Here is a 26,521-nt window from a genome sequence, read left to right as displayed (position 1 = left end):
ACTATTTACACCTGTATTATATTCTCTACTTTCTCTCTTGTTACTATAGACAAGCTGTCCGCGTTTCTATCTCAGGTCACTTGTGTACTAGATCCCCTCCCTTCTCACCTGTGCCATGTAATTACACCAGAAATTCTACCAACTCTCTTCTGACTCATCATCTTTTCCTCTCCACTTAATTATTCTAATTAGTATATAATAATTCCATCTTTTCTCTCATCTAGAGTGCCAACTGATAGTTGAGTGATGGGTAGATGGAGGAAGGGAGAGATGAGAGGCAAAAATATACCTTAAGAGGCTGTTGCACAGTTCAAATGGGAAATGATATAGATTGAATTAAGACAATGGAAGTGAGGACTGGATAGAGAAGACTGATTCAGGAGACATTTCAGTGATAGAATAAATAGTTTGAGATTCTGTTTTATGGGGCTAGAAAGGGAATTGGAGGGAGAAGAGAAAAAGAGAAGAGCACTAAGATGACTCTGCCTGGGTGAAGTAAAAATAGCAATATCATCAACTAACAAATGGGAAAATTGAGTTATGTTTGGGGCTTGTATTAATTTTCTATGGCTGCCATAACAAGTACCACAGACTAGGTGGCTTAAACATCATACTAATAAATCTATTTTCTTACAGTTGTGAAAGCTGGAAGTCTGAGATCAAGGTGTTGCCAGAGTTAGTTTCTTCTGAGGCCTTTCTCCTTGGCCTGTCAATGACCGTGTTCTCCCTCTGTCTTCTCATGGTGTTCTCTCTGCACATTTCTGTGTCCTACTCCCATTTTCCTGTAAGGACACCAGTCACATCTTATTAGGATCCACCATAATGAACTCTTATTAACTTAACTAACTGTTTAATGACCCTATCTCAAAATACAGTCACAATTGAGGCATTAGGAGTTAAGACTTCGACATGTGCATTTAGGGGGACACGAATCAACCTATAATTGGGCTTATATTAATTGAGGTATTTGTGTGGCAGAAAGTTGAAATATCTTCTAGTGGTGTGCCAGTGCTGGAAATGGAAGTCTTCCTGGGAAAATCTATACAAAAATAGATCTTCCTGGGAAAATCTATACAAAAAATAAGTGCAAAGGGCCAAGGAATGAACCTCTTGGGATGTTTGTATTTGAGTGGCGTTCAGATACAAAACACCAGAGCATAGCAACTTTAATAGGATAGCAGGGATGAGCTTTGACTTCTAGAAGCAAGTAACAGTACATTTCAATTGCTTCCATGTAAGCCCCCTTCCTGTCATCTCCCAGCCCCTGCTATTTCCATCTCAAGTATTAAATGTTCACAGCACTATTTCTTACACCTCTCTATCACTGCCACTCCACCAAACTGCTAAATAAGGCTGTAGTTCCAAATTGGTTTAGTTCTATTTAAAGAGCACATTATGCAGCTAAATGAGAAACTCTCTAGGTGCCATTTGAACAGCACTGGCAGATTAATGTTCATGACCTACACATATATACATAAACACATATCTGCTTATAATACCCTCACACAAACCCCAGAGGGGCTGTGAAAGATGTGTGCCCTTCATTAATGGCGGGCCACTGACAAATAAGCCTGTCTTTGCCTTCAGCGGGTCTATGGGAGGACTTAGAGAGCTGTAAAATCCAGAGGCAAAAAATATTTTTACCCTCAGCATTATCTTAGTTCCACTTAAGAAATATGTGCTCAACAATGTTGTGCTTTATAATAATTTTCCTGGACTGCCACTCAGTGGCCACTTGGAGAAATACCCAGAGAAGAGCTGCCAGTTCTGTGAATGCTTGAGTGCTTTGAAGAAGGGTCACATATGAATGCTTGAATTTACTCTATTTTATTTTCTTGGTTTTGTTGTTGTTAAATATGCAGATATTCATATTAGTTAGTGTTATTAAATATTAAGCAGTAACAGTCTGCAAGGCTAGGATTTTGTAATTGTCTAACTCATTGACCTATTTATTTAAAAGTCACATAATGGGTATTTACCAGAGGCCCAGAAGAAGCTTCAAGAATTGTTCTGCAAATGTTTCTCTAAAGATCCCAAACACCCACTCCCTGCAAAATCATTCCACTTGTGCTCTCCTCTCTGCCTTTTTTTTCCCTGGGGAAAATGTTTCTGTGATGCAAGTCACACTCTTATCAGGCCATGTGTAATCTCACATTCAGCTTCTTCTCAATGCAGGTGAAGGGTAGTATAGATACGATTAGAATCAGAAGCAAGGGATATTACATGAAGGAAGACTGAATTACAGAAAATATTCTAAAATAATGAATCTCATGAAACCTCTTTAACTTCATGTAAGGTTTTTAAAGTAAGTTCTAAACTAAATTATTACCAAAAAAAAAAAAAAAGCTTTTTAAAATAAATGTAAATGTTTACATTGGCAAATATTTATGCTTGTTTTACTTCAGGAGTTTTCCAAAATTCTGAAAGCCAAGTTTACAACCAGCATCCATGAGTTTATTGCTTCTAATGGCTTCTTGTCTCAGTGTAAAAGCCAGATAGCTTACTATATTTTAGGACTGTGGTGGGCAAACTGCGGCTCACGAGCCACATGTGGCACTTTGGCCCCTTGAGTGTGGCTCTTCCACAAAATACCACAGCCTGAGCGAGTCTATTTTGAAGAAGTGCTGCATTGAGTATCTTCCCCCTGGTGGTCAGTGCATATCATAGTGATCAGTCATTCTGCTGTGTGGTCAATTTGCATATTAGCCTTTTATTATATAGGATTAGTGTTAATTTACATGTGAGACTCTCCAGAATAGAAACTGTCTTATTTATTATATCTCTGTAACCTCTAAGCCTAATGCAATGCTTAGCATGTATAAGGTGCATAATAAGTAAATTAGTAAATGAATGAATCATTGAATAGATGAATTCATGAATCAATAAAGTATAAAACTTTTTTAGTGCAAGATTCCTTTGCACACTAAACAGAGCTTCCTAAATATCCAAAGGAATACCATGTTAGTTACTGCCTCTTCAGACTTGCAAAGACCAATTTCCTGGACCACCCACTGCATTGGTTTATTACATCCTATTATCAGTAGGAAGTGGGCATAAATTGATTTTTCAGTAGCAGGGATGGATTGTAAGCAGGAACTGGTAAGTCCAGCTGCTTAGACTCTAGTTTAAAAGTAGGCCAAGTTCATGGATTGGTTTTCATATAGGCTGGTATATGAATTCTGTAATCTTCCCATAGGATGCATTCCTAATCCTAGTCAGGTAATTTGTAAGTGTCAGCTAGTTGTTACAGGAGGCCATCATGTATGAGCCCAAAGAACTTGTTGAAACCTACAGATAAATTTGTCCATCCTACTGACCGTCTGTCAGGAGTTTTATCTTGTGACAGGACAACAAACCCTCCTCATTAGATCCCCGGGCTTCCTATGGATACCAAGTATAAAGACAGATGCTTGAGAAGGCTATGGGGCTGAGCATCCTCTGGAGCCACTCTCAGCATAGGAGACTTCTATGCAAAACTGCTGCCACTGTTCAGAAGTAAAACACAGTGCCATGGACCTTGTGCAACACGTGGTCACTAAGCTTTTTTAAAATATATATATATATTTTTATTGATTTCAGAGAGGAAGGGAGAGGAAGAGATAGAAACTTCAATAATGAGAATCATTGATCAGCTGTCTCCTGCACGCCCCCTACTGGGGATTGAGCCTGCAACTCTGGCATGTGTCTTCGACCAGAATCAAACCTGGGACCCGTCAGTCCAAAGGCTAATGCTCTATCCACTGAGCCAAACCAGCTAGGGCTAAACAGTGTTTTGAACAAACCCATCAGTGGCCACTTTCATTCACCTATCCTACTTTGCAAATGATAAAGTCTTACTCCTGACTATTTAAAGACAGTAAGAGATGTTATTGCTGCACTAGAATCTTGCACAGACATGACATGTAATATACCAAGGTTGAATTTGGTTGAAACAGGAAAAATAGTCAAAAGGCTTTGAATGACCTCAAGTGATCATATCCAGAGGACTAGTCTATCCTCAGCAGAAGATTATATACTCACCTCTCTCTGGGAGGAAAATGAACCCAGTACCAACTCTAACTGGCAAGGGATACAAAATGTACAATAGTTCCAGTACCTGAATATTCCTGACAATCTTTAGACTAACCAGCAGCAACATGAATAAATAAAATGATGTGCTATCTTGTCAGCTTGTAACAGCCAAAGCCTTGTTAGACCACTTCAGCTAAAAAAAAAATTAGACATGAATGCTTGGATGAAAAGAACATAGATCCAGTTCCCTGTCGTAAAGAATCCAAGCAGAAGAACCCAGCAGAATGTGGGCATCTCAAAAGTGAATGGAAGTCAAGCTCACTTAGAGCTGTAGTCCCAACTAGCTCAGGTTTGTTTCAAATCCTAACTTCTATATTCTGCTCACTGAATAATAACTGGAACTTGGAAACATTGGGGGCCTAGCCCGGGAGAGAATAGACTACACTGTAACAATATATACTAAAAAAATCAACTTGGTGAGGTTTAGCTCCAATGTGGCTTAATTCAAATTGTGTCCTGTTATTGATGTGTGATTAGAGTTTAGCAGAGCTCTCTTTACAGCTAGTATGTTTTGAAGTGCCACCTACCAAAAGGAAAATGTGATATTTTTCTAAAGTGCTCCACTTCTACAGTGAAATTCTTTATGATCATTTAAGATGACAAGTATGTTTCTGGCTGGTGTTGCTCAGTAGGTTGTGCATTGTCCTGTACATCAAAATGTTGCTGTTCAATTTCTGGTCAGGGCACATTGATGTTTTTCTCTCTCCCTCTCCTTTTTTCTCTCTCTCAAAATCAATTTAAAAACTTGCAAATAAAAAAGATGACAAGTATGTGGACTTTGTTATTCTATGGAAATGTGCACAGATAGTAATGTAAGATGAAACACATTGATTATGGCCCTGAAAGAACCCAGTCCATACATCAGCCATGATCATACGTGAAATTGGAGTGACACAATAGAACTGAATGTTCATTAGGTTCCGAGTCTTTTTCCCCCCAGCAGAATGGTTTAAGCTCATGATAAAAGGGATAAAAAAATAACTCTATTTCTTCACAGCAGAGTGGTTGGAAATCAGGTATTTAAAATACAAGTCCATCAATTTCAAAAAGGGAGCAAACAGTAGGAGGATGATATGGTGACGCAGCAAACAAAGGGGCTTGTCTAGAAACATAATACTGAGACTGTAATGGGCTCAGGTAGAATTTTAGTGACACTGTAGATTAACTGGACACTTTTAGGCAGCATGCATTCTGTTTGAATAGTACTCTCCTAGAATTGGAGTGGGGGGTAATTTATTTTTCATATGCCTGCGTTTCAGGTCACATAGTTAGATATCAGGTTTTTTCAATGGACCTAAGGAGGAATTGCAATCATTAGAGAAATGGCAGGCCAAAATCCAGGGCCTTTGCTTTGTCTACCAGAGAGCTCCAATACCAGAGTGACCTGGAGAGCCAGATCTTATAGCAGCTGGGTTAGGTCTGCCCTCTCCAAATAACATGGCCAGGTGTGTGCAGCAGCCACACAACACTTGCTTATTCATTTTGCTCTTGCTTTCCCCCTACTTTGGGCCTTTGTCTCCTTCTCTTTTTATCAGAAGAGGGAGAAGACAAAGTGTAGTTCCAATACCTGGATTGCAGCTATCTTTCTCCAACAGTCTCACATCAGTGGCAGCACCATATGAAACTCTGGACTGTTTGTGTAAGTTGGAATAGCAGTAAATAAGGTTTGTGCGGTTTCTCCAGGGCAGGGCTTGCCTGATTCTATAAGCATTTTATCCTCAGACTTGATTTTGTTGATTAAATGGAGAGTTAAGTGTAATGTGGGTTAGTTCATTTCAAATTTACATGTTCTTTCTGTAGTTTGTGGCTTAGATAATCTGTGCCATTATTTTCTTCCTACATTTCGTAATATTCTATGGTTGCTGTTTTTTCTTTAATGAGAAGCCACTAAAACAGGCACACCAATCATAAACATGAGTCACTCAGAATCAAAGTGCTGTAGGTGTTAGGTACACACTTCATAGGGAACTGTAAATTCCCCTGAAAGAATTGATGTACATCATCTCAGAGTAGTGTTTTTAGCCTTTGCAAACTTACAGGATAAATCAGAGGCACCATTCTTGAGAAAAACATCTTAAATGATGACACCTACAATGAAAGAAGAGGGGATAGAATTAGGATTTCTGGCACCTTGAAGTGGGAAAAGGAGGCCAATACAATATATCTGCTAAGTCCCTGTATTATAGCTTTCTGCAACAATATTCTCAGAAATAAAACTTCTTTCCATTGACTGATCAACACGACACAAAATACATCCATAGAAGGCTCCTGATAAAATAAATGCCTGTTGTTGCTGCACTTTAGACCCTGAGCAGTGCTGCACTCTCACATTCAGTCTCGCGATATGTGACTGGAGAAGAAGAAACTTCTGTCAAGGTCTTTATTTTATGGAATGAGTTAAATGAGTGGTTGACCTGCACTAATCCAAAGGCAGAAACAAAAACTGGAACAAAAACAGGAGCTTGTAATAAATGTTGACATGCTGCTCATTGAAGCCTCTCAACTAGGTGACAAAGTGATGGACCCAGTCCAAGAGGACAATGGCAGGAGAAATTGCCTGGAATAAATATCTGGCTGGCAGATCAGTCCTGACCATTAACCTGGCACAACTGCTGACTTTGAATTGAGAAGCCTTGGTTCTATTTTGCTGACACATGGGCTAACACAGGTTTCCCGGGGCAGATCTTTGTAAAGGATGGATGGAGACTTCCAGCAGTAGACATTACCATCTAAGGTTCCATCTAGGCAGTGTAGTATATTGGCTAATGTTTACTCAGCACAAACCATGTGTCAATTAACAGCAGAAAAGTGATGGCATGTTCAGAGAAGTAAATAAGGAGAATATAATAAAGAGACTATTTACAAAAGTATGGGCAGTCTTAGGATGACCCAAGAAGGATGATGAAGCTCCCTGGTGGAAATATTACCACCCCTACGTGGGGGGAACAAAATAACTCTGGTTCTAGACATTTATACCTAAAAGAAGCTCTGAGTATTTACTGGGAGAAGGACACAGCCACCCTGCAACAATGAGGTAAGGAGGAAGCCAAATGGATAAATGCACTGTTCTCCCTCTCCTCTTGATCGCCAGTATTCTGTTAGTACCTTCCATGGGCCCGATCCAATCAGAAGCCAGAGGGGCTAGAAACCCATTGATGCAGTCCATTAAGATTTACCTCCTGGCCTTGGCCAGTTTGGCTCAATGGATGGAGTGTCGGCCTGCAGACCCAAGGGTCCCCGGTTCCATTTCTGTCAAGGACACATACCTCGGTTGCAGGCTCCTCCCCGGCCCTGCCCCTGGTCAGGGCATGTGCAGGAGCAACCAATCAATGTGTTTCTTTTACACCGATATTTCTGTCTTTCCCTCTCTCTTCCCCTCTCTTTGAAAATCAATGGGAAAATATCCTTTGGTGAGGATTCAATAAAAAAGAGCTCTATCTCCTGATAATAGAGCAGGGTAGAGAAGGGTGAAGGAGGATCTAAAGGAGCATGCAAAGAATATCCAAAACACTCATTTTATTTTATTTTATTATTGATTTTTTCCTTTTTTATACTTTATTGATTTTTTAGAGAGGAAGGGAGATAGAAGCATCGATTAGAGATAGTCATTGTTCAGCTGCCTCTTGCACACCCCCTACCTGGCATGTGCCCCAAACCAATGTACATGTCCTTGACCGAAATCGAACCCGGGACCCTTCAGTCCACAGACTGATGCTCTATCCACTAAGCCGAACTGGTTTCGGCCAAAATACTCATTTAACAAGAACGTAAAATGAGTCCAAATAACTTGCCCAGTGAGGGAGTGTTGGAGCTGAGGGTTGACCCTAGAGCTCTCTGACTCCAGATCCCATTCTTGATACACTATCAAACTCTTCATTTCTGGACATGCATATCTTTCCCATCTTACCTCCTTCAAGTTCCCTTTATACACTCTCTATGCTGCTGCCAGTGGGTCTCCCTTTTTCAGACTTTTTGAACATTCTGTTTACAATGAAACTGTGGCCTCTCCCTCTTTTGAAGCCCTGGAGTGCATGGTTTAAATTATGTTGTAGTAGATAGTAAGCACCTTTAAGGCAACCCCTCTGTCCTACTGTGGCACGATAGTAAGAACTAGGAAAATCCCTGGACAAGTGAAATGGGGAAACTGAGACAAAAAAACGACAACAAAGAAAATTAAACAAGGCCAAATACTTCGGGCAATATACAGCCAGCTTGTGAATTGCAAGACCTTATCTTCCATAACCAAGGACACTTGAGAGCAAATGTTTTGCAACCTCTTCCCAAATGAGAAAATACAAAGCTTAAATCACCCTGGCCTGGGAAAATAGAGAACAAAGACTCAATTAATGCCATTTGTGCCAGCTAAACCCAAGGACAGATTAACTTGGGAAACAAATACCAAAACCCCCATGAAAGCCAGACAGACCTAAGATAAAAGTAAAACACATCAAAGAATAAGAGAAAACTCCTCTATACACTTATTTTCAGGGCATCAACATATTAAAATGGTCATGGAAAACTGATACATATTCTACTGAAACCCTCCCCTCAGATTCACTCCTTCAGGGAGGGAAAAAAAGATACAAAGTTCTCAACGGGACAAAGACTCAAGGTGGGCTCACTCTAAGCACTCCCTTGCCCCTTCAGGGTCATGAACTTTTTATTTTTAAGGTTCCCCACAAGACTTGCAACCAGGGAGCAGTGGATAGTTTGACCTAGGCTCACCCCGTTTTTCTCTGACTTGCCAGTGAGCTAAAGTAGCCCCTCCTTGGCTCACTTCTATCACTGTGACCTTTACTTCCCAGTGAGCTAGCAGCAGCCCCGCCTGGGCTTCTTCCCTATAACATTTCGAGGGAGCCAAAGCAGAGCACTGCCTAGTTGTGTCTTTTACCCTAATTCCTTCCTTTGTTTCACTGACCCCAGCATTAATAAACATACTCTCAAATCCATCTGGACTCCTGTTGTAAAATCTTTCCTACAGGAAGTCAAAGACCCACACACTAGAGGCCAGCCTGAGGCAGAACTGCCTGGGCCGGTCCCTGTCTGGTAACTACTTATATTTGTATCATTCCTGGTATCCAGCCCAGAGATAGAGAGATAGTAATTAAATAATGTTTTGCTGGTTTGCGGGATGAATTTGTCAAGGCAGACAAGGGAAACAGGAAAATTATCTCATAAAATGAAAACGAAAGGATTTGGGAAAAAATTAATGAAAAACATTTAAGTAACTATATTAAAACTCCTCACATTATTTTAGGCATCCGTATCTTATTTATACCCCAAACATAATTTATTATAATTTTACTTTTCTGATTTTAATTGAAATGAACACATCAATGATTTTTCAAAATCTTCTGGGGGAAAATAGCCTTAAAAACACATAACACCTTACAGATATATCATTGGTGAATATGTTCTCCCATTCAATGTATTCCCTTTTCATTTTATTGAAGGTTTCCTTTTCTGTGCAAAACTTTTTTTGTTTGATGTACTCCAATTTATTTATTTATTTTTCTTTTGTTTCCCTTGCCTGAGGTAATATATCAGAAAAAAAAATATTGCTATGAGAAATAGTTGAATTGTACTGTCTATATTGTCTTCTAGAATTTTTATTGTTTCACAATTTACACTAAGTCTGTAATCCATTTTGAGTTTAATATAGTGTATGGTGTAATAAGGGAGTCTAATTTCATATTTTTGCAAATATCTATCCAATTTTCCCAGCACCATTTATTGACTAGACTGCCTATTAAGTTTTTGCCTCTTTTATCAAATATTGAATATAGAGGCATTGGTTTATATTGGGGTTCTATTCTGTTCTATTCATCTATGTTTATTTTTATGCCACTGAAATGCTGTTTTGATTACTATGGTCTTCTCATATAGTTTGATATCAGGTAGTGTGATTTCCCCCAATATTGTTCTTTTTTCTCAAGATTGCTGTGGCTATTTGGGGTCTTTTGTGGTTCCATATATATTTTTGTTTTTTATTTATTTATTTTTAAATATATTTTATTGATTTTTTGCATAGAGGAAGGGAGAGAGATAGAGAGATAGAAACGTCGATGAGAGAGAAACATCGACCAGCTGCCTCCTGCACCCCCCCCCACCAGGGATGTGCCCGAAACCAATGTTTATGCCCTGACCGGAATCGAACCCGGGACCTTTCGTCCGCAGACCGACGCTCTACCACAGAGCCTAACCGGCTTCGGCCCATATATATTTTTGAATATTTGTTCTAGTTCTGTGAAATATGCTATTGGCATCTTGGTAAGAATTGCATTGAATCTATAGATTGTTTTTGGTAGAATGGGCATTTTAATGATGTTTGTCCTTCTTACCCATAAACCCAGTATATACTTTCATTTATTTGTATCTTCTTCAACTTCTTTCTTCAGTGTCTTATAATTTTCTAAGTACTAGTACAGGTCTTTTATCTCCTCGTTTAAATTTATTCCTAGGTATTTTATTTTTTAATAGACTGAAAATGGGATTATTTTCTTAGTTTTCCTATCTGATAGTTCATTGTTGGTGTATAAAAATGCAATTGATTTCTGGAGATCTGTCTTGTATCCTGCTTCTTTACTGAATTCATTAACCAGTTCTAGTAGGGTTTTTTTGTTTGGTTTGTTTTGTGTGTGTGTGTGTGTGTGTGTGTGTGTGTGTGTGTGTGTGTATAAAACTTTTTGTTCTCTATATAGAGTATCATTTCATCTGCAAATAATGATAGTTATTCTTTTTCCTTTCCAATTTGGATGCCTTTTATTTCTTCTTCATATCTGATTGCTATGGCTAGGACATCCAAAACTATGTTGAACAAGAGTGGTGAAAGCAGACATCCTGTCTTGTTCCTGATCTTAAGAGAAATGCTTGTAGGTTTTGTCCATTAAGTATTATGTTGTTTGTGGGTTTGTCATATATGGTCATTATTACATTGAGGTATGTTCCCTCTATGCCCATTTTGATGAGAGTTTTTTCATAAGTGGGTACTGGATTTTATCAAGGGTTTTTTCTACATATATTGATATGATCATGTGTTTTTCATCCTCAGTTTGTTTATTTGGTGTATAACATTTTATTGATTTGTGTATACTGTACCAAACTTTATCCTCCAGAATAAAGCCCACTTGATCACAGTATCTTTTTAATGTATTGCTCGATCTGGTTTGCTAATATAATTCTGAGGATTTTAGCATGAATGGTCATGACAGATATTCGCCTATAATTTCCTTTCTTTGTAGTGTCTTTATTTGGTTTTGAAATTGGGATATTGCTGGCCTCATAAAATGAGCTTGGAAGTCTTCCAGCCTCATGAAATTTTTAGAATTGTTTGAGAAGGCGAGGTGCTATTTCTTTGAGTGTTTAGTAAAATCCATCTGTTAAGCCATCCAGTCCAGGACTTTTGTTTTTGGGAGTTTTTATTATTATTATTATTACTATTATTCTTGCTGCTTCAATTTCACTGGTTGATACCTGTCTAATTAGATTCTCTGATTTTTCCTAATTCAGTTTTGGAAGATTGTATATTTCTAGGAATTTATGCATTTCTTCCAGACTGCCCAATTTGTTGCCATATAGTTATTTGTACTATTTTCTTATAATCCTTTGTTTTTCTGTGGTGTCAGTTGTTGCTTCTCCTCTTTCATTTCTGATTCTATGTTTTTGAGTCCTCTCTCTTTTTTTCTTTGATGAATATGTTTAAAGGTTTGTCAATCTTGTTTATCTTTCTAAAGAACTAGTTCTTAACCTGTTAACCGGGGAGTTCCCTTTTTAATTATGCAACCTGTAATGGGCGCATACTCTTTCACTAGGACGTGTCAGTACGTCACGCCCAGAGGACATAATTTCATATTATTATTTTTTTTATTTATACTTAATTAAAATAAATGAAATATATATTTTTTCATTTATTTATATATAAAGCACAAAGAAAAATACAAAATTACAAACAAATAGAAAAGAATACCAACAAAAAAATGGAAACATCGAATTAAAAAATTATAAATTTTACAAACAATTATAAAGATTACAAAATATATATACCATACCTCTCAGGGCACAACATATATTTCAAGGACGTATTCATACGTCCTACCCGTTCCCGATATTGTTTACATTTGACGTATTTATAGGTCCCTCTCGGTTAAAAGGTTAAAATCATTGAGTTACTGTTTTGTTAGATTCTATTACATTTATTTCTGTTCTGATCTCTATTACTTCCTTTCTTCTACTCACATGCAGCTTTGTTTATTGTTTGTTTTTAAACTTATTTAAGTGTAAAGTTAGTTTGTTTATTTGAGATTTTTTTGTTTCTTGAGATTGGCCTGTAATGCTTTGAATTTTCTTCTTAGGACTGCTTTCACAGTGTCCCATATATTTTGGTTTGTTGTGTTTTTATTTTCATTTGTTTCAGATATATATTATTTATCTTCCTTGATCTCATTGTTAACACATTCTTTGTTTAGTAACATGCTATTTAGCCTCCATGTGTTTGTATGTTTTTTGGGTTCTTTCTTCTTGTGATTGATTTCTATTTTCATGTCATTATGGCCAGAAAAGATTCTTGATAGGATTTCAATCTTCTTAAATTTAGGGGTTTTGAGCCCTGACATATGGCCTATTCTAGAAAATGTTCAATGTACACTTAAAAATAATTTATATTCTGTTGCTTTTGGGGTGAAATTCTCTGAAGATATCAATTAAATCAATTTGATCTAGTGTGTCATTTAAGGGCACAGTTTTCTTGTTGCTTTTCTGTCTTTAAGATATATTCATTGATGTCAATGGGGTGTTAAAATCCCCTACTATGATTGTGTTACTATCAATCTCTCCCTTTATGTCCATCAGTATTTGCTTTACATAATTAATTGCTTCTATGTTTGGTGCATAAATGTTTACAAGGTTTATATCCTCTTGTAAGATCGTTCCCTTGATCATTATGCACTGTCCTTCTTTGTCTTTTACTATAGCCTTTATTTTAAAAACTAATTTTTTAGATTAGGGGTGTCGAACTCAATCAGAGAAGGGGCCAAAATCTAAAATCCAGCCTAAATCGCGGGCCGAATGGTTTACTGAACAGTCATAAACTGACAATGTCATAAACTGACAGCGGAGTGCAGTGATGACAGCGCGGTGCGGGCCACATTGCAAGGCCTGGCGGGCTGGATTTGGCCCGCTGGCCTTGTGTTTGACACATGTGTTTTAGATGTAAGTAATGCTACCTCAGCTTTTTTCATATCCATTTACATCAAATATCTTTTTCCATCCTTTTACTTTTAGTCTGTGTGTATCTTTTGTTTTGAAATGGGTCTCTTGTAGACAACATATATATGGGTCTTGTTGTGTGGGTTTTTTTGTTGTTGTTGTTGTTTTGTGTGTTTTTTTTTAATCAATTCAGCTAGGTACCTTTTTACTTTTAACTGAAACATTTAATCCATTGGCATTTAAAGTGATTATTGATAGGTATGTATTTATTCTTTTAACTATATTTTGTTGTCGATTTTTTTCTTCTTCTCCTTCTTAAAACAGGCCCTTTAACATACCTAGTAATACTTGTTTGGTGGTAACAGACTCCTTTAGCTTTTTCTCGTCTAGGGAGTCCTTTATTTCTCCTCAATTTTAAATTCTTACTTTGCTGATTAAAGTAGTTGTGGTTGTAGGCCATTGCTTTTCATCACTTTGAATTATTTCATGGCAATTCCCTGTGGCCTGAAATGTTTCTTTTGATAAATTAGCTGAGAATCTTATGGGAACTCCCTTGTAGGTAACTCTCTTTCTCTTACTGTTTTTAAGATTTTCTCTGTCTTTAACCGTTGTCATTTTAATTATGGTGTATCTTGGTGTGAGCCTCTTTGGGTTCATCTTGTTTGAGACTCTGTGCACTTCCTCAACTACTGTGTATTTTTCCTTCACTAGGTTAGAGAAGCTTTTGGTCATTATTTCTTCAAGGTGGGTCTCAATCTCTTGCTCTTTCTCTTTTCATTTTGGTGCGCTTGTGATGTGAATGTTGTTATGCTTCATATTGTCCCAAAGGTGCTTTAAACTATCCTCATTTTTTTAAAAATATTTTTTATTGATTTCAAAGAGAGGAAGGGAGAAGTAGAGAGAGCTAGAAACATCAATGTGGAGAGAGAATCATTGGTCAGCTGCCCCCTGCATGCCCCCTACTGGGGTTCAAGTCTGCAACCGAGGCATATACACCTACCCTGAACCAAACTGTGACCTCCCGGCCCATAAGTTGACACTCAACCACTGAGCCACCCAACTGGGCTATCCTCATTGTTTAAATTCTTTTTTCTTTTTGCTGCTCTGGTTGGGTGTTCTTTTCTAACTTGTCTTCCAAATTATTCATTTTTTTTTTTAACTTTTTCTAATCTGTTTATTCCTTTCAATATATTCTTTAGTTCAGATATTGTATTCTTCAGTTCTAACTAGTACATTTTCATGGTTTCTATGTCCTTTTTCATGCTGTTGAGCATCCTTATAACCATTATTTTAAATTCTATATCTAATAAATTACTTGCCTCCATTTAATTTAGCTCTTTATCAGGATATTTCTCCTGTTCTTTAATTGGGGGCCTGTTTTTTGGTATATATATATATATATATGGCTTCAAAAAGCTTTATTGTTTATATATATGGCTTCAAAAAGCTTTATTGTTTCATTTGGTCCAATGCATGGTAGAGGGCTCCAGGGTAGTTAAAAAAAATGGCTAGTAATTTTGGGAAGAGGCTCAGGTAAAAGCCAGAGACACCAAGGGGATTCAGAGGGGCCTCTGAAAGGACTCTGGGCTCCAAAAGCTCCTAGTCATGCTGAGGGTGAGCCTGTCAAAAAGATACTTGCCCAGTCCAGCCTGGGGGGTGGACAACCTGTAGATGTTAGTCAGGTGGCTGCCCACCTTCTTGATCAGTTTCACCTCCTCATCCAGAAAGTGGTTTTCCAGGGAGTCGCAGAGATGAGGGTCTGCACAAGCAGAAGCCAGGGGATGCAACTCCAAAAGGGCCTGGTTCAGGTTCTTCTCCAAGGCCAGGGCGGATTCCATGGTGTCCTGAGTTTTGCTCCAGTCAACCTGGGAAGGTTTCTGCACATCCTGGAAGAGAATGCAACCACCATGCTTGTTTTGCAACTTTAAGAGATGCTCAACACCATCACGCTTCTTCTCCACCAACTCACAGGAGAAGTGGCCCACACCCCCCAGAGCCACATCATCATGGTTGAAATAGTAGCCCAGAGAGAGGTAGGTACAGGAGGCCTGCAGATGCAGGTTGGCCAGGTGATTGATCGCAGCCTCTACTTTGGTGGGATATTTCTGACGAATTTGGGAGCCCATGGTTGTTGGGCAATAAGGAGTTAAGGTAGAAAAAAATGGTGTGTTGGCTGGTCCCAGAGGTGGTTCTGAAGGTGATGACTGGATGAGATGCAGGAGAGTGGCTAGAGGCTGGAAGAAGGGGTGTCCCCAGGTCTGTTCCATCCAAACACTGTTGAAGCAAGAGATAGATCCAGAACCTCCACGTGTGCCCCAGTCTCCACATTTTAGCTGCCTCTTTGTGATTGTTTCTATGTATTAAATAGATCTACTATAACTCCCAGCTTCATGGTGTGGCTTTATGTAGTAACTATTCTGTGGGTCCAGTAGTACAGTCTCTTTGATCACCTGAGCTGGGTGCTCCAGGAATGTCCTTGTATTAGTTATGTGATCCCTCCTGTTGTAATTGAGTCTTGATTGCTATTGGCCTGTTTGTGTGTGGGATTGACCTTCATGCTGTCAGACTTTGGCTCATGGCCTGCAAGCTGCTTTGCAGGTGCTAACCACACAAAGCAGAATTTGCCTCAGCAGGGTCTGGTGCCTGTCAAGATCTCCCTTTGGATATGCCACTCAAGAAGCTAATTGGATCCTGTTCTGATGTTATCTGAAGCTGGCCACTTGATATGTTGGTTATGGGCCTCTTGGAAAAGACTCTAATGCAGGTCAATATCAGATGCTGCCTGTGACTAGCCCTGGGCAACTTGTTTGGAGCTACAAGCAACCCACAGACTATGGCTGCCTCTGCTGGGCCTAGGTACACACAGGAAGGACTGAGCTGCACACCAAGGCTGGCTTGTACTAGTAACAAGCTTGGAGTCAAGTCAACAAATGTCAAAGGTATCCCAAGATCTGCCTCCACCTGCCTTTGCCTGCTGGCTGCCTGTTAGGCTCAGTCCCAGAAAGTAACTCTAGTGGTACTTGAGTTGCACGAGATAGGTTCACAGTGAGTCACTAGGTAGGGGCAAGTGGTGTTCACGAGTTTAATACAGGTTCAAACTTGATTCCAGTGCCACCAGCTGGATGCTTGCATACATTTATGTTAGGACAGAGTCTCAGAGAGTTAAGGTGAGACTAGTAGAGTATATCAAGCCCAAACAGACCAATATTTGGCCCTATGTTTATAGGGCTCTGCTCCAGTTAAGTGTGCAAGGAGAAAATGGTCCCTGTCCTAGAGGAACAAAACTCAGTCTGTCCCATATTCTGCCAAAAGGAGCCTGATCTTAGCAGGGTAGGGTTGGCAGGTATGAGAAAGATGAGGCTAGTGGATCTCCTGTGAGGACAGGTGCTGGTCAGGCTTTGGGGAAGTTGGGTGTTTGTGGCCTCTCCTCCAGAGCCTCAGAGCTCAATTTGTTCCGAATTTTGTTCCAACCTCAGCAGGGCGAAGCCACTAGGAGTTTGAAGGGTGGGGTATTTGAGGCTCCCAGGTGGGTTTTCCTAAAGCCTGGAGAGTGATTCTAATTGGTCTCCCTGAAGGGGGAATTGTCAGTCAGATTTATGGGAAAATGGGGAAATGGCCCCATCCCAAAGGCACAAAACTCAGTAACTGACACCTCCTTAGTCTGCTCAGACCTCTGCATGGAATAAGTATTCCAGAGGGTGGAGCTCTTACTTTCCCACTGACTGATGCCACAGGAAAGGGAGTGCCCCACCCAAGAAAGATGGCATCTGCAGTATGAGAGAATGACTCAGCGCAGGGATCCATGTGACTGTCCCTTCCACTTTCTCCCCAGACAACTGTAGCCTGCTTTTCCCTCCCTCTGCCAAAGTAAGTGGCTATGAATGAAAATTTGTTTATTGGCCTTTTAAAAAGGCACCTGTGTCTCTAGCAAACTTCTGTCTCTCCCACTGATTTTCACAACCAGATTATTTTGTGGTTGCTTTCTCCTGGATCTGGGCTGGGATGCCCAGCTGGGGATTGAGACTCCATGCTTCTCAGGGGAAATTAAATGCAGGTGAGATACCCTCCCAGATTAACAGATGCCACCCCTGGGATTGGGGCCCGCCTTTTTCATATCTCTACCATTTCTATCAGTCTCAATGTGGCTTCTTCTATAAATCTTTAGTTATAAAACTGCTCTTGAGGTAGTCTTCAGTTTGTTATTCAGGGTGATTGTTCTATAATTTGGTTGTCATTCTAGTTTGGTCCTGGGAAGAGGTGAATCTATTGTATTTTCCACTTACTGTGCTGCCATCTTGGATTCCTAGATAAAGATGTAGTTGCAATTTTATACACCAACAATGAACTATCAACAAGGGAAACTAAAAGAAAATCCATTTACAATCACATAAAACACACTTGGGAATAAATTTAACCAAGGAAGTAAAAAACCTATACTCAGAAAATTATGACACTGAAGAAAGAAAGTAGAGATACAAATAAATGGAAGTATATACCATGCCTATGAATAATTAACATCATTAAAATCTCCATAATTAAAACTACCAAAGCAATATATATATTCAATACAATTCTTATGAAAATACTAATGGTGTAGAGATTGAAGATGGCCGATGATGGGAAGGCAGGATGCAAGATAGTGTGTGAGTAAGAGAATGAAAGGATAGTGTGTGGACATACAGGGAGTGTCTATTTGTGAGTGAGGGACAGCTATATTCCAAGGGACTGTTGAGGACTGCCGGACCGGACAGCTTCAACTGCTGCTGAAATTTCTCCTGGACTGACCAGATATGCCCCAGAGACCATGCCATCTTGAAGGGGAGAGTGGCTGTGATCAGAAGCCTAGACTTACCTTCAGTCAGGAAGAATCAGATACCTTAAGGAACCCTACAACCTCAACGCCCAGGGACCAGCTGGGAACCCATAAACACTGGGTCTCAATCAGCACAAATATGTGGACTCAGACAAGCTCTGTATCTTCTTACAGAAAGGTCATATTTCACCCAGAGAAAGGTGAGGTCTGCTATCCAGGCTGAAGGGAGAAACATGCACAGTGGGACCTAAAGGTTCAGAGGAAGTCTGTGCCCCCACAAAATCCATGAACATTGGGGCCAGTTTAGTCCACGAATGTGGAAGGGGGTCCACAGGGCTGCTGATAGAAAGGGAACTCTAAAAATCAACCCATGGCTGGTCTGGGCACAAAAAGGCAGCCTGAAGCTTTACCAGTAAACTGGCTGCACTGTGCAAGAGGGAAAAGACATGCACAGAGACAAGAGCCTAGTCGCACACAGTGCCAGGGCAAAAAAGTCATGAGTTCGCACACTTACTCTGGCTCTTTTTTCTCTTTAAATCCTTGCTTTTTATTACTAAGCCCAGTACTTTACTAAGCCCAGTACATAGGAGCACCCAATTAAAAACATTCTCAGAGACTGCAGAGGAAAGTTGTTTTTGTGGAACCTAGGGATCAGAGCTGGGAGAAACAGTCAGAAAACCAGCTCTGGGGCAGTCCATACTCACAAACCAGTAGTAACTGCAGCAGTGAAAACAAGCTCTAAATACTGGGTAGATAGGACTTACAGCCCCAGATGTCAATACAGAAACATTGCCACCCAGGGGTTGGCAATGTGATTTAAATTCTAACTTATGTAAATACAACCACAGGCAGGCTGAGTAACAAAGAAATACTGTCTGCTTAAAAACAAGATTGTGGCTTACAACACAGAGGTGCTATGGAACATAGGGAACTTTAATACTGATAGGAAACAGGAGTGCCAAACAGAACAGTACATTTTTATTTTTTATCTAGTAGTAACTTTTTTTCTCACTTGATTTTACCTTTTTAATCGTTATATTTTTATTTTTAATCAGTGTTATTGCTACTACTATTTTACCTTTTTTAAAAAAGTTTCATTTTATGTTCTCTTTTTTTTATTTTATTTTATTTTTTTGGGGGGATTAGTGTTCTACATTTTATTTTCATTTTTCCTTTAGCATCATTTTACTCTATCTCAACTTTACCTTTATGCCAACACTCTCTTCTTCACATTCCCCCTTTTGTTGTCCTGTTTTTCTTACCCTATTCCTGCTTTAAATTTCCCTATTCATTCTTTTAACCCCCTGTTAAAAATTCATCCTACTTATATTTCTAATTTCTACTCCCCTACTCCAAGTCCATGTACACTTCTCTCTTCCCTTTCTTCACTATCCAAATTTTGTCCTCTCTTACCTTTTTTTTTAATTTGTCTTCTGTTTTGTTTTGTTTTGCCTTTCTTTCTCTCTGTCCTATTGTAGGGGGTGTGCAGGAGGCCGCTGATCAATGTTTCTCTCTCATCGATGTTTCCAGCTCTCTATCCCTCTCCCTTCCTCTCTGTAAAAGATCAATAAAGTATATATATTTTTTTAAAAAGAATAAGTTTAAAAACAAAAACAAAAACAAATAATCTAATTAAAAATGGGCAAAGGGTGCTCGCTTCGGCAGCACATATATAAAAATAGGCAAAGGACCTGAATAGACCCTTCTCCAAAGTGAACATACAGATGACCTACAGTCATATGAAAAGATGCTCAATATCACTAATCTTCAGAGAAATGCAAGTTAAAAGCACAATGAGATGTCATTTCACACCTGGAAGAATGCATATTATCAATAAATCAAACAAGCAACTAGTGTTGGCCAGGATGTGGAGAAAAGGGAACCCTCAAAGGGATTACAGATTGATGCAGACACTGTGGAAAACAGTATGGAGGGTACTCAAATTAATTAAAAATGGAACTTCCTTATGATCCAGGCATTCCACTTATGGGTATATGTCTGAAGAAACCTAAATCACAATTTGAAAAAAAATATATACACCCCTATGTTCATTGCAGCATTATTTACCATAGTTGAGATATGGAAGCAACCCAATTGCCCATCAATAGATGTGAAAAAAAAGTGGTGATTCATATATACAATGCTATCAGTCATAATAAAGAATAAAATATTATAATTTGTCACAGCATAGATGGATCTAGGGGTATTGTGCTAAGTAAAATACATCAGTCAATCAGAGAAAAACAAATACTATATGATTTTATTTATAAGTAGAATTTAAAAAACAAACTAAATTTAAACAAGACTCATAGATACAGAGAACTGACTGATAATTGCCAATGGGTGGGGGGTGGATTGTGAGACGGAGTGAAAAAGGTAAGGAGATAAGAAATACACATTGTTAGTTAAAAACAGTCATTGGTTTGTAAAGTATAGCATAGGAAATATAGTCAACAGTATTGTAATAACTATGAGTGATGCCAGGTTGGTACTAGAAATATCAGGGAGAGTATTTTGTGAAGTGCATTATTGTCAGATCACTGTACTGCACACCTGAAACTAATACAAAATAATATTGACTGTAAACAGTAATTTAAAGTAAATGAATAAAAGAAACATAATATAAGGAATTACATATATTATTATAATTATTCAGGATTTGCTTAAAGAAATAGACTGGAAAGAAATAAACTATTCATTTGACAAATTCTGTGTATGCAAGTTGCAGAGATAAGCATCTTACACCTCATTGGATCCTCACACTGACCTTATATAATCCCTATTGTCCAGATATAGAAAATAAAGCTGTGATATTGTTATTTATGATAAGAACTATTTAGTTGTTCTTTCTGTTTCCGGCATCAAGTTCCTAAAAACCATTGGAATTTCTGAAGTGATAAGAATGATAGAAGTATCTTTGTTGTATTAATTAGATAATTTTTTTTTTTTACTTCCACCAATGGATGGAGTTTATTGCCTGGAGAATCATCCATGTGATAGGGGTTGGAACTTTCAATCCAACTTCCCTCACCTCTGGGGAGGGGAAAGGGGCTGGAAGTCAAATCATTTGCCAATGATCAAAGATTTAATCAATCATACCTCTGAAATAAAGCTTTCATAAATACCTAAAAGGACCAGGTTTGGAGAGCTTCTGGGCTGCTGAAAAGCAGAGATTTGTGGAGAGTGACACACTCAGGGAAGTCATGAAAGTTCTGCACTCCTACCCCATACCCTGCCCTATGCATTTCTTTCATTTGGCTGTTCCTGAATTACATTAATTTATAATATAATAAAAGCATAATATGCTAATTAGACCAGACATCCTTTTGGATGACCTTCTGGACAAAGCTGGGCTGCGAGGGAAGATAAGGTCTTGGAGGGAAGTTCAGGTTCCGGGTCCAAGAGGAAAGCTGGTGTCAGCAGCCAGGGGAAGGAAGGCCTACTCTTGCATGAATTTCAAGCATTGGGGCTCTAGTTTTATAATAAACTGATAATTTATTAAGTAAAATGTTTCTTGAGTTCTGTGGACTTATCTAGCAAATTAATAAAATCCAAAGAGGGAATCATGGGAACCTCCTTTATATATCTGATCATTCAAAAGCACAGGTGACAACCTGGGCTCTTGATTAGAATTTGAAGTGAGGGATGGGAATGGAAGACTTGATGGACTAAGTCCTTAACCTGTGGGATCTAATGCTATCTCTGGATAGTGTCAGAATTGAGTTGAATTGCTGGTTACCCAGCGGGTGCTGGAGAATTGAGTGGTATGAGGGGAATCCCAACCCCCACAAGCACACTTTGGAAATTGGAATCAGAACACATTTAGAAAGTGAGAAAGGTTAATTAACACAACTAATAAGCTGGGCATCTAAACACGTTCAGTCTGACTTCAGAGCTTAAGCCCCTTTTTTATGTTCTTCTGCCACATTATGACAGCAATTATGCCAGGGTAATAGGATACCCCATGTCGTTTTTCTTTGCTTTCTTTTTCAAATTTTCCTCATTATCATTATATTTACTTTCATAATTTGACAAATTCCTTCCTTAATTAAAACCAAAATCAAGATTGCCAAGTATAATTTCAAACCAGGAATGAAAGCCTTTTAACAATTCTCAAAAGGAAAAACAACAAAATCATCCTCAGAGAAAATTGACGTTAGTAGCTTTTAGGAAATAAGAAAAAGAGGTCCAAAAGAATTAAGAAAAGTCTTGTTTTGGGCAAGTTCCTCACTCCTCTAAATCAGATGGCCTACAGGAATAGGACAGAAGATGAGGGGTCGAGTTTGTGCTTGCAGAAACTTTAGTCACTGAATCCATGAAGAGGGAGAAGAGCCAATAGTGTTCATTTACATGGTAAAATTTAAAGATCATCAATATAGCAATTTGATTTCTAAGAACAAGCTCTAAAATCAGACAGATCTTGCACTGGCTGGTTTGCTCAATGGTTAGAGTTTCGGCCTGTGGACTGAATGGTTGCAGGTTCAATTTCAGTCAAGAGCAAATACCTCAGTTGCAGGTCGGGTGCTTGTGGGAGGCAACCTGATGTCTCTCTCACATCGATGTTTCTTTTTGTCCCTACCCTTCCTTTCCACTCTCTAAAAATCAATGGAAAAAATATCCTCAGGTGAGGATTAAAAACAACAACAAAATCTGGGCCCTTCCGGTGTGGCTCAGTGGTTGAATGTCGACCCATGAACCAGGAGGCTATGGTTCCATTCCTGTCAGGGCACATACCTGGTTGGGGACTCGATCCTCAATATGGGGCGTGCAGGAGGCAGCAGATTGATAATTCTCTCTCATCATTGAGGTTTTTATCCTCTCCCTCTCTCTTTCTCTCTCTGAAATCAATAAAAACATATTAACAACAAAAAAGAGAGAAATACTTCTACTTGAGGTTAGTGTGAACCTGTAGAGGTAGAATATAAGAATAAAATTGACACCTTTTAGTTAGAGTAGGAGGATTTCAAATTTTCTCTCCATCTCTTTATATATTTTTTGAAAAATAAAAGAAGGCCTTATATCCATAGGAGAGGTGCATACCCAAAGTGTGAAATCCTACAAGAGAGCATGAATAATAAATGGGTGAGCTTTTGTGTCTTTTCTCAGCTCAGGGTCATCAAACACCAGGCCATTAGTTAAGTTTCTGGTTAAGGATGTGTACTTGGGAAGCAGACTCTCTAAGATTCAACCTCTAGCAGTTATGGGTTGGAGGTCCTTGGACAAAACATTTAATATATGTGCCCCATTTTATTACCTTTGAAATGAGGATAATAACAGTGCCTATTTCATCATGTGAGTATTACAGGAGTTAATAACATCTCAAGTGCCTAACATGGTGCCCAGGATTGTTACTGAAGTACACCAATGAGCAAAAAGCAATTTTGTTTAGTTTGACAAATAGAAAACATTTCATTCGGCTGCTTTAAGAATTAAGAGTTGAAGCTATAAATACTATTTTAAAGTGATTAAAAGTCTTCCTTTTATTTTATATTATGGACCTAATAGGGGTAGGCTATAAAAAGAGAGGGAGATAAAACACAGGGGATGAGAAGAGATGACAAACTGAAAGGTATGGAATTGAGAGAAGAATAGGAGACTGGGACAGGGCCAGAAGCAGAGTGGATCATACCAGTCCAAGGGGGGAACCAGAGCTGGGAGGAGAGGGATACAGGCAAGGGGCTGCAGGGTGAGCAGGTAGTAGGTGTATAGCTTACCATCACTTGCTATTCTCCTGAACTTGGGCCTTCAGAGGAAGTTGCCAACCACTTTTTAAAATGCATTACTTTTTTGGCTCTTGGAAGCAACTTTTTTGATTTTTTTTTTTTAACTCAAAGTTTCTTTCTGAAGTAAAATTATTTTTTTTTTTTTCATGAACAGATGAGGATTTTTATACCTGCACACAAGGGATGACCTTCGGGTTTAGACATGTGCTTTGGAAGGAAAAAAAAAATTGGTCAGCAAATTAACCGTCTCCATCTGGAAGTCCTTCTTGGCCATGGGAGCTGTCAGAATGACTCAGATCTGTTTTTGGAGGCTGCCTCATACAAATGAGTTCAGAAAGTGACACTTAGAGCAGCATGGCCTCTTGGTTTTTCTGTCCCTGGGAACAAAGGCAGAGGTAAGCTCCACAGGTCAGAGGTGCCTCCCCTCTGCCACTGAGCCTCAAGCCAGAACACTTCAAAGCAACTTGTCACCCAGGGATATGAAGGAGTTGGATGTTTAGTAATTTATGCCTTCCACCTGTTTGAGGTTTGAATCTATGGTTGGGTAGGGCTATGGGTGTGGTGAGCTTGAATGGGCTAGGGGTTAGGGAGTGCTAATATCCCTATGTTTGTTGTGCTGGTCCAGAAGTAGCCAGAATTTTGGGTTTTCATGAATATCTTCCCAAATATACAACACTAGGGCTAATGATCTAGTTCAGGGGCCAATAAACTTTTCATGTAAAGGGCCAGCTAGTAGGTTTGAGGGCCTTAGAGGCTCTTTCACAATTAATTAGATCCGCTATTGTGGTACAAAAGTATCATGGATAATATGTAAATGAATGAGTATGACTGTATTCCAGTAAAACTTCATTTGTGGACACTGAAATTTTAACTATATATTTTCATGTGTCACAAAATAGTATTCTTTTTTATTTTTTCCAAACATTTAGAAAAGCAAAACCCATTCTTAGCTCACAAAACAAGTGTACAAATACAGGTAGTTAGCCAGATATGACCTATGGGTCATAGTTTGCTGACCCTAAGTCTACCTACAGTACTAAAAAAGCACACACACACACACAAAACAAAAACAAACAAAAAAACCCCCACACACCTGGGTTTAGAAAGGAGCTGAAGCACAGTACAGAGTAATGTTCTTGAGATCACACACTCCACTCCAATGTGAGGAAACATTTTCTCTAGAACTATTTCACTGTGAAAAAGAGGTGCTCTCCAACCTCTCACCAGATAACCTGAATTCTTCATTGCATGACTCTCAGATAACTAAAGGGTTAACAAATTGCTATGGAAAGAAATATCACTGTTGCCATATATATATATATATATATATATATATATATATATATATATATATATATATTGTTGATTTTTAACAGAGAGAAAGGGAGAGAGAGAGAGAGAGAGAGAGAGAGAGAGAGAGAGAGAGAGAGAGAGAGAGCGCTAGAAACGTCGATGAGAGAGAAACATCGACCAGCTGCCTCTTGCACACCCCCTACCGGGGATGTGCCCGCAGCCAAGCTACATGCCCTTGACCGGAATCGAACCTGGGACCTTTCAGTCTGCAGACCGACGCTCTACCTACCACTAAGCCAAACCGGCTTCGTACTGTTGCCTTCTAATTCCAATTTCTGAGGTTAATGAAATTAGAGAATGAATGAGGTAAGTTCCAGCAACAGATAAATTAAGGACTCTTATACTGAGAAACAACTCACTAAACAGAACTGATGAAATTCAAATCAATTTAGAGAACTAAACAATGGGTATATTCCCCAAAGCTACAACTAACATGTTTAAAGATGCACATAAGTTTTCAATATTACATGTGCAATGTCTCAGCACAGACATCTAGATGTTTGAATTATCCTGTGAAGATAGGTGTACACAACTGGCATAAACAACTTTCCCAAATGTGTACCTGACCTAGAACATTCCTGCTTAAATTCTCCCACTCCCTCCCAATAACTTCCTTGCAAAGAAACCCTAACTCCTTATAAAATTAAAAATCCTGCTCCTTACCAGAGTCTCGTAGGTCCTGCAAATGCAGATCCAGCAACCATCCCGTCTCCCATGTTCCTCTCCCCAGCTGACCACAACAATGTGAATGTAATTAATGCCATTAAATTTTACACTTAAAAATGGCTAAAATGACTGAAAACGGTTTGGCTCAGTGGATAGAGCGTCAGCCTGCAGACTGAAAGGTCCCAGGTTCGATTCCAATCAAGGGCACATACTTTGGCTGTGGGCACATTGGTTGTGGGCACATCTCCAGTGGAAGGTGTGCAGGAGGCAGCTGATCGATGTTTCTCTCTCATTGATGTTTCTAACTTTCTATCCCTCTCCCTTCCTCTCAGTAAAAAAATCAATAAAATATTTTTTTTAGAAAAAAAAGAAAGAAATTGGAAGTAAGGACGTTGTCAGGTAGAGGATAGGGTCACCACTAAAAAACAAAACTGGGAAGTGCAGGCCATCCTTTTGAAAGCCTATGAAGACTGGCCACTGTAAGCTATGAGTAGTATTGTATACATTATACACCCTGTCTTCTTTTTTATTTTTAAAATTTATTTTTAATTATAGTTGGCATACAATAGTATATTAGTTCTTTAAGTCCACAGTTACTCTACCTTTAAGGTAGGTAAGAAAATTTCCATTTTCCAGATGAGGAAACTGACTGAGACCTACTAGCTATTAATGTTGGGAAAAACCTGCCTCA

At 39.0% G+C, this 26,521-nt stretch overlaps 1 protein-coding gene across 1 annotated transcript; it reads right to left on the bottom strand.

The window, feature by feature from the left end:
- Positions 1 to 14,834: 14,834 nt before the first annotated feature.
- On the bottom strand, positions 14,835 to 15,401 carry LOC311614782 (ferritin light chain-like; the record flags this gene model as incomplete). Its single annotated transcript, XM_084869932.1, has 1 exon — positions 14,835 to 15,401. The coding sequence occupies one exon, from the start codon at positions 15,399 to 15,401 to the stop codon at positions 14,835 to 14,837; it is 567 nt and encodes a 188-aa protein (XP_084726058.1).
- Positions 15,402 to 26,521: the final 11,120 nt, after the last annotated feature.

This window comes from Pipistrellus hanaki (assembly GCF_964339955.1).
Source record: "Pipistrellus hanaki genome assembly, chromosome: X".
Lineage (NCBI taxonomy): Eukaryota > Metazoa > Chordata > Mammalia > Chiroptera > Vespertilionidae > Pipistrellus > Pipistrellus hanaki.
This window is presented reverse-complemented; position numbering and strand designations above follow the sequence as displayed.